We start from the raw sequence: 11,979 nt of genomic DNA on the forward strand, positions 1-11,979 counted from the left end.
CAGTATCCTGTTGCGTTTATAAAGCTGCATATTTTAATCGAAACGTCTCTTTCTTTCAGATTTCCTCAAACTAAGGAGAAGGTACCACAGACACCACTGCCCACACAGGCGCTGCTTGCCCCTCCACTCGAGGGTTCCCTTCCCCTGAGGTAAGAAGTGCCCCCATGCATGTTTCTGTTTGTGAAGAAAGAGGTTATGAGCCAAGTCGTGTGATGCGTGGAACCAGACCCTAGTTAGAGCTGGCAGGTGGCAGTTAGGGAGGTGTGTGTGATCGGTGGCAGAGGTGTGTATTCACGCACCAGTGCAGGGGGGGGGGAAAGGCTCAGACATAAATCTCACTAACGATGAAGAGGAAGGTTTTAGTGGCTCGAGGAGGAGGGGGGAGTTCTCAGCTTTAATTTGGACTCCTGCACGCTCACTTAATCTGTTTTTGTCCCACTCTGACCCCTTCGAATCCAGACACTGACAAATTGTTTTTCCATTACAGGTGGAAACACACGAAGGAGAGCGACCCAAAGAGAGAAATATATAAAAGGACGCACCTGGAAATCCATGGATTGACCCTTGTACCAGGGCATGGACTGAAATGGAGGGAGGAAAAAGGCCATTTAAAGACTATATGTATATACTATGTATATGTAGCTGTTCACGTACGCACACGCAGCTTCAAGCTTGAGTTTTCATTCCAAAGAAAAGAAATGGTGAAAATTTAAACCATGATATATTATTGTTTGGGAGTTTGGTGGTCCTCCGATCCTCAAGCCCCTTCCCTCCTCGTCTGCGAAAGCCAACGCTGCTTTCACCGTCACGGACAAAGACGTGAGGAAGCTCCACGCCTCCCTGATGATTCCAGACGCTCAACTGAGAAGCTACAGACCAAAGAGCAGGAGACGTGTCTAGAGACTGCGGCTACGATGAACAGCGCCCACATAGTATTCCTATAAGTGTTTAAAATGCATGTATGCACTTCAAATGTTTATTGAATCACATTTTAAACTTTTTAATAAAAAAAAAAAAAATAATGAATTTACTTGTTGAGTTTCGTCTGCATTAAACTAACACCTGGCGGAGGATGTGGAGGACTGTGGCAACATGTGAGGATAACAGTACAAACCAAACCAGACTCATATCAGTGAGACCTGAATAAAAGCAGATATCTGTGACCGAGTCAGGCCCAGATCAAACAGTGACCCTGATACCCGCAGCACTCTGGACGACTCCCAGCAGAAGACACATGGGAAAGAAGTCGTAAATGCCGCGCTCCCTGTGGAGCCGCGGACGCCAGAGCATAAAGGAAACACAATGGGGAACAAACACCCAAGGGCTCAAATGACAACCTCGATATTTCGTTAACGCAGATTCCCGTGACTGGGGAAATTTAATACAGAAAAAAAGGGGAGGCGGCAAAAAGACATTCACACCAGTCAACGTTGACACGGCATTGTTTCTATTGTTCTGGTTCTTTTTTTACAAAACCTTACACATGATCAACACTGAACAGCAGCTTCTGACTTGGGTTTCACTTTGTTAAAGTGTCAATTCTCCTCCCGACAAAGGCCTCAAATGAAATGAAATGAGGATATCAGAGATTTATTGTTGCTGAATCACAAACACTCAAAATAACTGACTGAAGAAAAAAAAAACTGTCACCACTTTATGTATTTACACAAATTCGGACATAAAAATACCACTTCACAGACACATAACGTTAATTGGGATCTTTGACCGCGGAGAGTTAACCTCTCCCTCCTGCTCCTTCAGTCCCTCTTTAGTGCAGATGATCTCTAAAACAAAGTCGCTCCTCTCGCAGTAGCAGGCGGCAGCATCCACGGGTCACTGGGGGTCGTAAACAGAGCGATAAAAACCCCTCACCTCTGATCTGTGACCCATGACTCCTCGTCTCCTCATCTTAAACCTTCCTCCACTTTCAGCTCACCTCCTCCTGCGTCATCTGTCCAACTCACTCGGTCTGCGCGCACAGGTGCATTTGCCTGTTTCAGTCTTTTATCCAGTGTTTCTCATGGTTTAAGTCTTTTCTCTTGAAGCCACAGATCCTCTGCAGAGAGGGTGACGGCCTGGAGAAGGAGGAGGCTGCGCTGGGGTCAGTGTTGAGCGGTCAGGTTGAGCAGCCTCTTGCTCAGTAAGGTGTTGTGCTGCTTCAGGTACTCGATCAGGTCGGCCTGCTTCTCCACCACCTCCTCCAGACTTGAGCCCTCTCTGAAAACAGACACAAACAGCATTTTTGTCAACAAACAACTGATCTGAAGAATTACCAAATAAGCTTAGTATTAGCTATCTAAAGGCCGATACAGCTTACATCCATGTACTTTTCATTTTAAATACGAAAAATAACAATGGAGAAAAGTAGGATCAGGGATTTCTTTTCTTATTTCAAAACATCTTAGTTTTTCTGCATCTATACTTCAATGCTTCCTTTGAGTATTCAAAGTGAAACGAGGCAAGTAGCGTTTACCAATTTCAGAAAATGTCGTAGTCTGGATGCAGCAACAGCTTATCGGTCTGTGCCAAAGGTGTACAAATTATTATAAACACATTTATGATTACGTGAAATAATTGTAATATTTTAGGAGATTATATATCAACCCATAGAGACATGGACAGAGATGAACATGAAGATATTGTATCATGGTAATCTTGATCTCTGTACATTTTTTTGTTATTTTTTCAATTTTTTTGATCCTGAGAAATAAGGCCTTAAATCTAAAGCACATCAATCAAACTGTTGCACTTGGTAGCATGTTCTTTGTAAACATTAATATTTGTGGGTCAAAGCCTCACTCACTATCCTTCTGCTGTAATTGCTGACCAACCCCAAATACGTGACCTGAAGAAAACCCCAGAAAATGCACAGTATATGATGTAGTATCAAAGAAATGCTCCTTCTGCTTATCGTGAAAAATATCGGATGACGAATCAATACTAAAATAATTGCAGTTCTCTCACAAGTAAGGGGACCAAGCCTCAACATTCATTAGGTCTTTGTTTATCTGGCGACGTTCAGTTCAGTCTTGTCGTCAGCATGTAGAAACCTTGCTGTTGTGACAGTGAGGTCGCTCGGCAGTTTATCCAAACATGAGGCCGACAGGCGGGGGACTGAAAGTGTGTGTGGTCCGGTGGAATCTGTTTACCTGAAGCCGGTCTCTGTCGGCAGACTCGTGATACTGTAGTTGTGCGTGTGCTCCTCCTGGCTTACGTCCGGTGCGGCTCGCTCCCCGTTGAACCGCATCACCTTGACTAGAAAAAACACAAACACGACATCTTCAGTCAGACGCACAAACATTATCGAGCAGTGAGAGCTCTCCTACAAACGGTAATCACTCAGGTGAGAAACAGCACACATTTGTTTTTTTTACTGTTTTCCATCCCACTCCCTCTCCTAAACACACACAGGCTGTTATATCCTGCACTTAGCCCTTATGGGCTGCCATATCCTGCACTCAAGCCTCTAATTCTTACACCCTAAACATACAACTCGACAAAAGAGGTGGGGATAGCAGCGAGGTGTGAGTGTCTAGGATACAGTGGGCAAGAGGAGAAGAGCCAGGGGCAAAATATGGATTGAATGTCGCTGTTTGAATGGAGATAAGGTGTGTGTTGTGTTTGTGTGTGTGTTGTGTGTGAGGAAGGGCCGAGGGAAGAGCAGGCTGAGTATTGATAAGACTGTGAGTGTCATTAGCCAGAGGAAATTGTCAGGGAGGTTCTAAAGAGCGCTATCTTTGCTTTGCTACAGTTCAGCATCTCAGGATCCACACTCAAACACAATCCTCAGAAATACTGCACATTCCTGCATAATGAGGCCCTAAATCTGTGTGTGTGTGTGTGTGTGTGAGTGTGTGTGTTTGTGTGTTCGTAAATAATGAAATACTAAGCATGTATGTGTGAGAAAGACATTCCTCAGAGTCAGAGAAATGAACGTGGTGGAGAGAAGAAAAGAAGGTAAAAGGATAAATAGTGATGATGAGCCTCTGTTTGTTAGAGAGAGCAACAAAGAGGCAAACCAGGCTCACATATTTACAACGTCTGTAACACAACAATAAACAAAACCATTAACTCAGATTTCCAAACATAAAGTAGACAGATGAGAAAAAATTTCCATGACAAACACACTCAGAATAACCAGGTTGTGTTAACATACAACTGTGTGTGTTTTTGTGTGTTGTGTGTGTTCAGAAATTGGGTTGACAAATGTTCGTCATGTAATGCAGCCTTTGAAAATTCGTCAGTCTAGTTACACAACGTGATTCATTTTCAACATCATTACAGTTACTATTTATGATAATAGATTTACTTTCATTATCCACCACCATTGACCACTGTGCTGTTTGCTGATTTCTTTTCATACATTTTTTACTCTTAACTTTGTAGCCTATGAGCATAATTAAAGAAACATGTGGAACATATGTCAAAGCCACTGCATCGGATTTCTAGGATCACTCAAATTTAAAAGTTTGAACTAGAATTGCCCTGACAGGATCTCATACCTCCACCAAGGCCCAACAGTCCCCTTTGCAAACACTCATAGACATCTGTACTTTTTCATGTTCTTATTTTATCATTAAATATTTCCTGGGAAATCAATATTCAATAAATGTCCTAGATTCGCCCCCTGGTCCGGATCTGCAACAGATTCAAATGGTTCTTCCTCAACCCAAACCGCATCCCTCCACCAAGGTTCATGGAAATCCGTTCAGCAGAAAACAAACCAACCGACCAACAAACAAACAAATGGACCGGGTGAAAACATTACCTCATCGGTGAAGTGAAAAATGGAGGTTTCTTATTTGAGATAAGAGTAAAGCATTTATTTATAGTGAAACTTCATCTCAGAGACACATCTCATGTTCATGTCTACTGATTTGTGGTCTGGTGCTACAGTATATTTATGCAGATAGGAGAGCAGCACATTCATCAAAAAAACGAATTGTATTTATATACCACAATACGTTGTGATATTTGCTGATGCGATATTGTACCGTTGTGTCAAGTAATGTTGAGTTAAGCATGTCTGTTAATCAGGTGGTTTCATAGTGTGTGTGTGTGTGTGTGTGAGTGTAACACAAATATAAACACAGTGATGTAGTGCAGACACATCTGGTTGATGTCTGTGGAATTCATTGCATCAGAGCAGCAGGAGAAACAGACAGAGATACAGGGAGGGACGGCTGGATGGACGGATGGACGGATGGCACAGTGTAGAAGAAGTGACACATTTCACACATCCCTGTTAGAGACTCATGCGGCTGGACAGACAGTGCTCAGACCTGGTCTGGTCAGATCTGAGAAGCTTCAATCAGCCATCCAGAGCTGCACATTTCCAGGTGATAATGGTGAAGCTGCAGAGGTGCTAACAGCTGATGCTAACGCACAAAGTGGTCAAACGAAGATGGGACGACTGGATCAAAGACTTGGAGGGAAATGGATCCAACAACCGAACTGACTTTCAGTTTTGCATTGAGCCGCGTTGACACCTCCCAGTTCATCTTAGCATTCTGCGAAATAAAGCCTGCTCCTTATATCATTGAAATCATTCATTTTCTGTACATATTCTTTTTTACTTGTATATATTTAATTTTGTTGTATAGTTTTTTCACCTATTGCTCCTTTACTTTAGATTCTAACCTTTCTCCTTCTTCTTACAGTACCTGCTCTTTAAATTTAGTTTATTTTTACATTCCTTGTACTCTATCTGAAAACTTCTTTGCAATATGTATGACTCTGATTCATGTGAAGGAGAAAAGAATCACAAAGCTAATTGTTCGGTAAGTATTGAATCAGCAGCAGAATACATTTAACAAACTGTTTGTGTTATTATTAAATGGCATCACAATCCTTACGCTGACTTTCGTTATCTATGGATCTGGCATTGGTCCACATTTCTATAAACAGGTTTTTATAATGATTATAATAACTAAGTCTCAGAGTGGAACTCAACTTCAGAACATAACCCACTGAAATAAATTGTCTGATCAAAATAAATAGAATCTAAATAAATCTGACAAAGTTAAACCAGAGTGACTTTTGATTCGGTTCGTGTGTTTGAATGTGTGTGTGTGTGTGTGTGTGTGTGTGTGTGTGTGTGTGTGTGTGTGTGTGTGTGTGTGTGTGTGTGTGTGTGTGTGTGTGTGTGTGTGTGTGTGTGTGCGTGTGTGTGTGTGTGTGCGTGCGCCCTGCAGTGCTTACACTATGTTCTGACCAGGCCAAGGAGAGAGATGTATTCTAAGTTTACTCTTTGAAGGCCACGGCATAGCTTTGATGTGCATGGGGGTCTATAGAGGAGAGAGCATTCATGTTAAAATGAGAGAGGCAGAAACATACAGAAAACCTCAAAGACACACACACACACACACACGCACACACTTACAATCACCACGCACTTCAAAGAGAAGTTGAACGAGGCCTTCCTGTATGGACTTCATAGCTGCAGGCATTATATATCTCTCTCTCTCTCTCTCTCCTCTACATAGTTTGTCTTTCCCTTCTTGATCTCACTGATGCCAACTTGACACTTTGCATCAGTCGGAGTCGGAGTCAGAGCATGTGTGTGTGTGTGTGCGTGCGTGTGAATAAGTGTTTCTGGGTTAAGAGGTTTGCGCTGCGAGGCGTCGCTCAGTTTGCGCCGTGCCTCACTGCACTGATCTGAGCAGGAATGCGACGGGTGAACGGAGATACCCCCTCACACACTGGATCACCCTCACTGTAAACACCGGGACAATGTGTGTGAGTGTGTGTCTCCCTCCTTCTGTTTGGGTGGAGCGGGCTCAGGGCTACCCTTTGGCTAGGTTAAATCCTAATGCCTCTTATCTCCTCTCCTTGCCTCCCGGGTATCTTCGCCTCGCATCTGCGCCCTTCAGCTGCCAAACACACCTTTAATATGAATTTCCCTTCAATACACATTCTTACATATCAATATCCTCTGATAGAGCATCGGTAACAGCATTTGTCCTTTAGACGGAAGCAAGGCCGCAGCTTTAACCTTCACCAAACCTTCTGGGCGACTCTAACACATGTGGAGTCATTTTTATCGCTTTAATATATGTTATAGCATTTCTAAACGTTTACCATGAACATATGTATTGTTTATATCAAGTAAATAAAGGATAATAGTAAACTCAGATGTGTCACAATGTGGAATCCCTGTAGATTAGGAGTTAAAAGTCAAAACATGGACCTGCCAACATGACACTTGTGTATCTGAGTCTTTATTTTGATGGAATAAAAAGTAAAATTTAGCATACCTTTCGTGACTATGTAAAAAAAAAAAGGGGGCTGCTGTGTTACTTAAACATGCTGACAACCAATGTTCCAAGTTTGATCTGCTATTAACATGCAGTCTATTGTACATTAACAAAAATACTGGATTGAATTTTACTAAATATATTAAAAGTCATGTAACACAAAGGATGTATAAAAAAAAGTAGCTGCTTATGAAACTTTTAGGCCAACAAGAAAATGTTGTTGTTTTATAATAATTAAAAATGATTTATTATGAAGTCATTGCAGGCCTGATGCAGCATTCAAGCCCTCACAGAATATACTGTACATCTAAAACAATATTAAAACATTCAGCTGAATTAAAAATCCGGGAATGTTCTGTGAAAGTTCATCTTAAAGCTGCAGCGACTTCTAATGGCCGATTTGAATCATGTGACAATCGGAGCCTGACCTCAGCTCAACTCATCAGCATGTGCACAACACACCTCAGATAATTACAAACATCTCCGGTGGAAGCTTTCACGTCTCCTCACTTTTTTTATGCTGTTAAGCTAAGCTCAGAACCCAAACTGATCATTCCGCCCATTAGCTCATTTCTGCTTCGTTATATCAATTTGTCATTGTCACATGTTAGTTGGTCATCTTGTCAGATATTATTGAATTAATACAAAATCAAACTGTGTTTCTACTAAAGTTTGAGGGGAAGAAATGTACTATATGCAACAGGCTTTCTCATATTCAGGAAGAACGTCTAAAAGCGCAATGTAAATGGCCACCACTGCCTTCCTTCATGCTTTTGTGTTAACTAAGCTGTTTTCAGGCCTGCACTTAAAGTCGGGAGATTTCCATGAAATGTTCCATCGGAGCTGTATGTGAGAAGAGAATGAAAAAATGTTCCGGACATCTTCCTGTTGTGAACGCATCGGCAACAAACCAGACACTGACAATATCCTGCTTCGTTCCTCATATGTGAAGGAAAAATATTTTCTGGGGGTTCATGCCGTAAAACCAGAAATATCCCCTAAAATGCTTTGACTTTTTCTGTAGCAAATTAAGTGAAACCTCCCTTAACCCTACTCTTGCAGCATTTCAAAAATATCAGCACTTTTGGACTATTTGATCTTAATAACTAGAAGTTAGTTGTCAAGCTCTGGGCCTGAGACAAATAACAGACATGTTGGTATGAGCTTTATTCAACAAAGTTTGCAGGGAGTTTATATCTGAATTAAAAATGAAAAACAGCAGAGAGAGAGAGAGGGGAAGAGAGAGGGGGAGAGAGGGGGAGAGAGGGGACAGAGAGGTGAATGGTTGATTGTCATGCTGTTGGGTCTGAAAAGGGCAGGGCAGGTATTGTGATGCGAATCTGCTCAGATTGAGAGTGGGGGAAGTGTGTGCGTGTTGTGTGTGTGTGTGTGTGCGCGTGTCTGTGTAATGTAATCTATAGGGTGTGTCTCTCCATATATCACTACTGATAATATGACCCACATCCACAGGAAACCTGACAGCGTGAATGATGCTGCAACAGCAAAACAAAATCACACTCTGTTTATAAACTGTTAGATTTGAAACGACTGAACAAAACAAAAGTTTTTTTTCCTCCAACATGATCCAAGCATGGCTGCTTCGGTCTGAGGCAGAAAAGTTGGGTCTGGACATTTTCCAGAATTAAAACCTGAGAATGACTTGGCAGTAACGGCAGTAAAATATAAAAATATATATATTCGATATAAGATTAAACATATTTCTCGGTGAAACACTAGATTTCAACATTTACACCAATTTCCCAGATTGATTGAATTTAAGGAGAGTGTTGGGTCATGTGCTCTCTTCGTGCCATTCTAATATATATAGTTAAATTTGTAGTTCATTGTATTATTATTGTTCTTCTTTTCTCAATGTTTTTCCTCACTGAGTAATCTTTTCGATGCTATTAATTTAATTTTGTTTTATTTTATTTCAGTGTGTATCTTATTTAGTGAGTCTCTTGGTTTGAGGGTTTGGGGATAGGGTGGAACTAGGTGGGACTCGGGAACCAATGGGTTGTGTGTGTGTGTGTGTGTGTGTGTGTGTGTGTGTGTGTGTGTGTGTGTGTGTGTGTGTGTGTGACTTGATGAAGTGGTCACAAGGGGTTTATGGTTGGCCGTAAAGACTACATGCATGTGTGTGCTGGGAGTCCATGAATAAGAAAAATATATGATGCAGTAAAACTTCATTCAACTACAATAAGGTAATGTCATACAGGGACATTATACTATAGAAATGTATAATTTACCTGAGTAATAGAAGAGACATGGCATTGCCACCAGCAGCTCCAGCACCAGGATGCTGATCAGAATGTAGGTGTGGACAGGCAGAGTCAATCTTGCAGCCAGAACAACCAACACCGAAACGTTCCCTGCAAAAAACACACATACATTTTCCCTTTAGTGTCACTGCCACCTTGTGGACAAACCTGACACCTACACGAGCAGTAAATGCAGCTGGTACCTGCAGAGTGAGCGGCGAGTGGGAGTTGATTCAGTCCTTGTGTCTGTCTGTAGAATTGCAGGTATCCTCTCCTCCTGGCCTGACCGTGGTGGTGTTGTGCGCAGCGGGTGAACACCAGCACCAGCACCCACAAACACACCTTCCCGTACACGACCACACTGTCACCAGTCACTTTGCCCAACACACTCGCACACATCTCCACGTCGCCAAATTTCAACACACACAGCACCGCCACGCACACCGACAACACCACAAACACAACCTGAAAAGAGGAAGAGAGAAGTGGAAGAGAGAACACGTGTCAGACCAGCACATGTTATTATTATACAGACTATTATTATATGCCGAATAAACAGACCCCTGTAAGAACCAAAATAAGTTGACAGATTGTTGAAAACGTCTTTACAGCTGCCGCATTCATCCCAGTATCTTCTAAATAGGGGAATTACTAATTATAATATGAAATGATTGTAGGGCTGCAACGGACAATTTCTTTTAATCATCAATTAATCTCAGGTTTATTATTATTTCTTAATTTGAAAAAGGCCCGTGGCAGTTTCCCAAAGTGACATCTTCAAAAGTCCTGTTCTGCCCGAAACCCAGAGACATTCATTTACAATGAGAAAGTATTAAACAGAGATGAGCAGAAAATCCTCACAGTGGAGAAGATGGATGAAGACAATGTCCCACTTTTATGATTATTAATAGCTGCCTATTAATCTACTGTCCTCATTACAGCTCTTAATTACTATCGCACTGTCGTAGCACTATCATCCAACTAATATAAGAGTCAGTGAAAGACAATTTTAACCTCTGGTCATAAAGTGGATTGTGCTTTCAGCTGCTTGTTTTCAGATTCAACACTTACTTTCAGTTTGTTTAGCTCCTCCTATGTGACCCTTTGTACATTTACACAGTCTGGTTACTGCTGACATAAGGGAATTCTCTCATTAATCTATTGCCTGCTAACACAATGTGCGTGTGTGTGTGTGTGTGTGTGTGAGTCATACATGCAGCAGAGACAGCAGCGCAGCATAGCAGTGTGTCGGCAGGGTCTGAAACTCTCTCCTGATGGCCGAGTGGAGGGCGTCGGCAGAGATCAGAGGTCCATCCACCAAAGAATCTTCCTCTGTGCTGCGCGTCATATCGCCTGACGTGCCGGCCTGCTGAATAAAAGACCACATTACTAAACTAGTATAGATAATTTATCAGTCGTGGATATCTCTTCCACCACTTATAAGGAGTGACAATCTGTCAGATTGTTATATTATTCTATTGCTTGATCTTTCTCTAGAACATTATGAGCGTTAGGGAAACAGATGTTATGACTGTAGCACTGGATTGTATTACATTGGACTTTGGTATATCAGCCAATATCAGTGATTCCCTAAGATCTCATTATCAAACTGCTATGACAAAGAAATGTAAGAGTTTAACCATTCGCATTAATATAACTAGCTATATAAACTGCTAATAATACAAATTACAAACACAAACACATATATCAAACTTGAATTAAGAAGATTAATATGATATTTCACATATGAGGTACAAATAGGTGCTCATGTTTTCTCTATTGTTTATTCTGTAACAAATGTGTCTATACTTATATATTAATACTTATTTCCATTCAAATTGCTTAGATAAATAATCATTTTATTAAAAACTAAACTTCAAAGTCTCACAGAGAAAATATTGATCACTTCTCATTGAACCGAATCATTTACCGAATCGACTAATTGTTGTCAATAATCGATTGGTCAAATGGCACCTGACTTAACCGACTGGACAATAAACTATTCTCTGTGTTTACTCCAACAATCTGCACCGCAACAATACAACAATGAACAAAACAGGAAACACGTCTGATAAACCTCGAAATGACTGACAGTAGCTTTTAGTTCGAGTTAAATATAATAAAGTCCAGTTAATCTGATAATCAGTGAAAAACAGCAGCATCACTACACAACATTCAAAAAAACTTCCTCTTTTTATTTGTGTCATCTCTTGTTAGCATCCGGGCTAAACACAAAACCAGCCACTCGTAGCCTGTGAAATGAAAAAGACTCGTACGTACTGAGTAAAGCGAGCGTCCCGTCGACTCCATTTGTTTTTGGGGTATTTCGACGGTTTTCGACGAAGAAAAACAACAACAATAACAAACGTTAGCTTACATGCTATCAACAAGACACAGACTTCCTGTGTTCACGTTTTCCGGTCCCGATCTACGTTGGTTCCCAGCACATTGGTTCCGGGCTG

The 11,979-nt window shown here is 41.4% G+C and overlaps 1 protein-coding gene across 3 annotated transcripts; it reads right to left on the bottom strand.

Moving 5' to 3' along the window:
- Window positions 1–1,574: 1,574 nt before the first annotated feature.
- On the bottom strand, window positions 1,575–11,937 carry tmem192 (transmembrane protein 192). Of its 3 annotated transcripts, none has more exons than XM_062387771.1 (6): window positions 11,798–11,937; window positions 10,731–10,883; window positions 9,721–9,982; window positions 9,506–9,628; window positions 3,150–3,255; window positions 1,575–2,217 (listed from the first exon to the last, which is right to left on the bottom strand). In XM_062387771.1, the coding sequence occupies exons 1-6, from the start codon at window positions 11,825–11,827 to the stop codon at window positions 2,103–2,105; spliced, it is 789 nt and encodes a 262-aa protein (XP_062243755.1). In that variant the 5' UTR covers window positions 11,828–11,937; the 3' UTR covers window positions 1,575–2,102. The 3 variants fall into 3 exon arrangements, with proteins under 3 accessions (XP_062243755.1, XP_062243754.1, XP_062243756.1); XM_062387770.1 differs by having other exon boundaries at window positions 10,731–10,886; XM_062387772.1 differs by having other exon boundaries at window positions 11,895–11,912.
- Window positions 11,938–11,979: the final 42 nt, after the last annotated feature.

The sequence above is a fragment of the Platichthys flesus genome, chromosome 5 (assembly GCF_949316205.1).
Source record: "Platichthys flesus chromosome 5, fPlaFle2.1, whole genome shotgun sequence".
NCBI lineage: Eukaryota > Metazoa > Chordata > Actinopteri > Pleuronectiformes > Pleuronectidae > Platichthys > Platichthys flesus.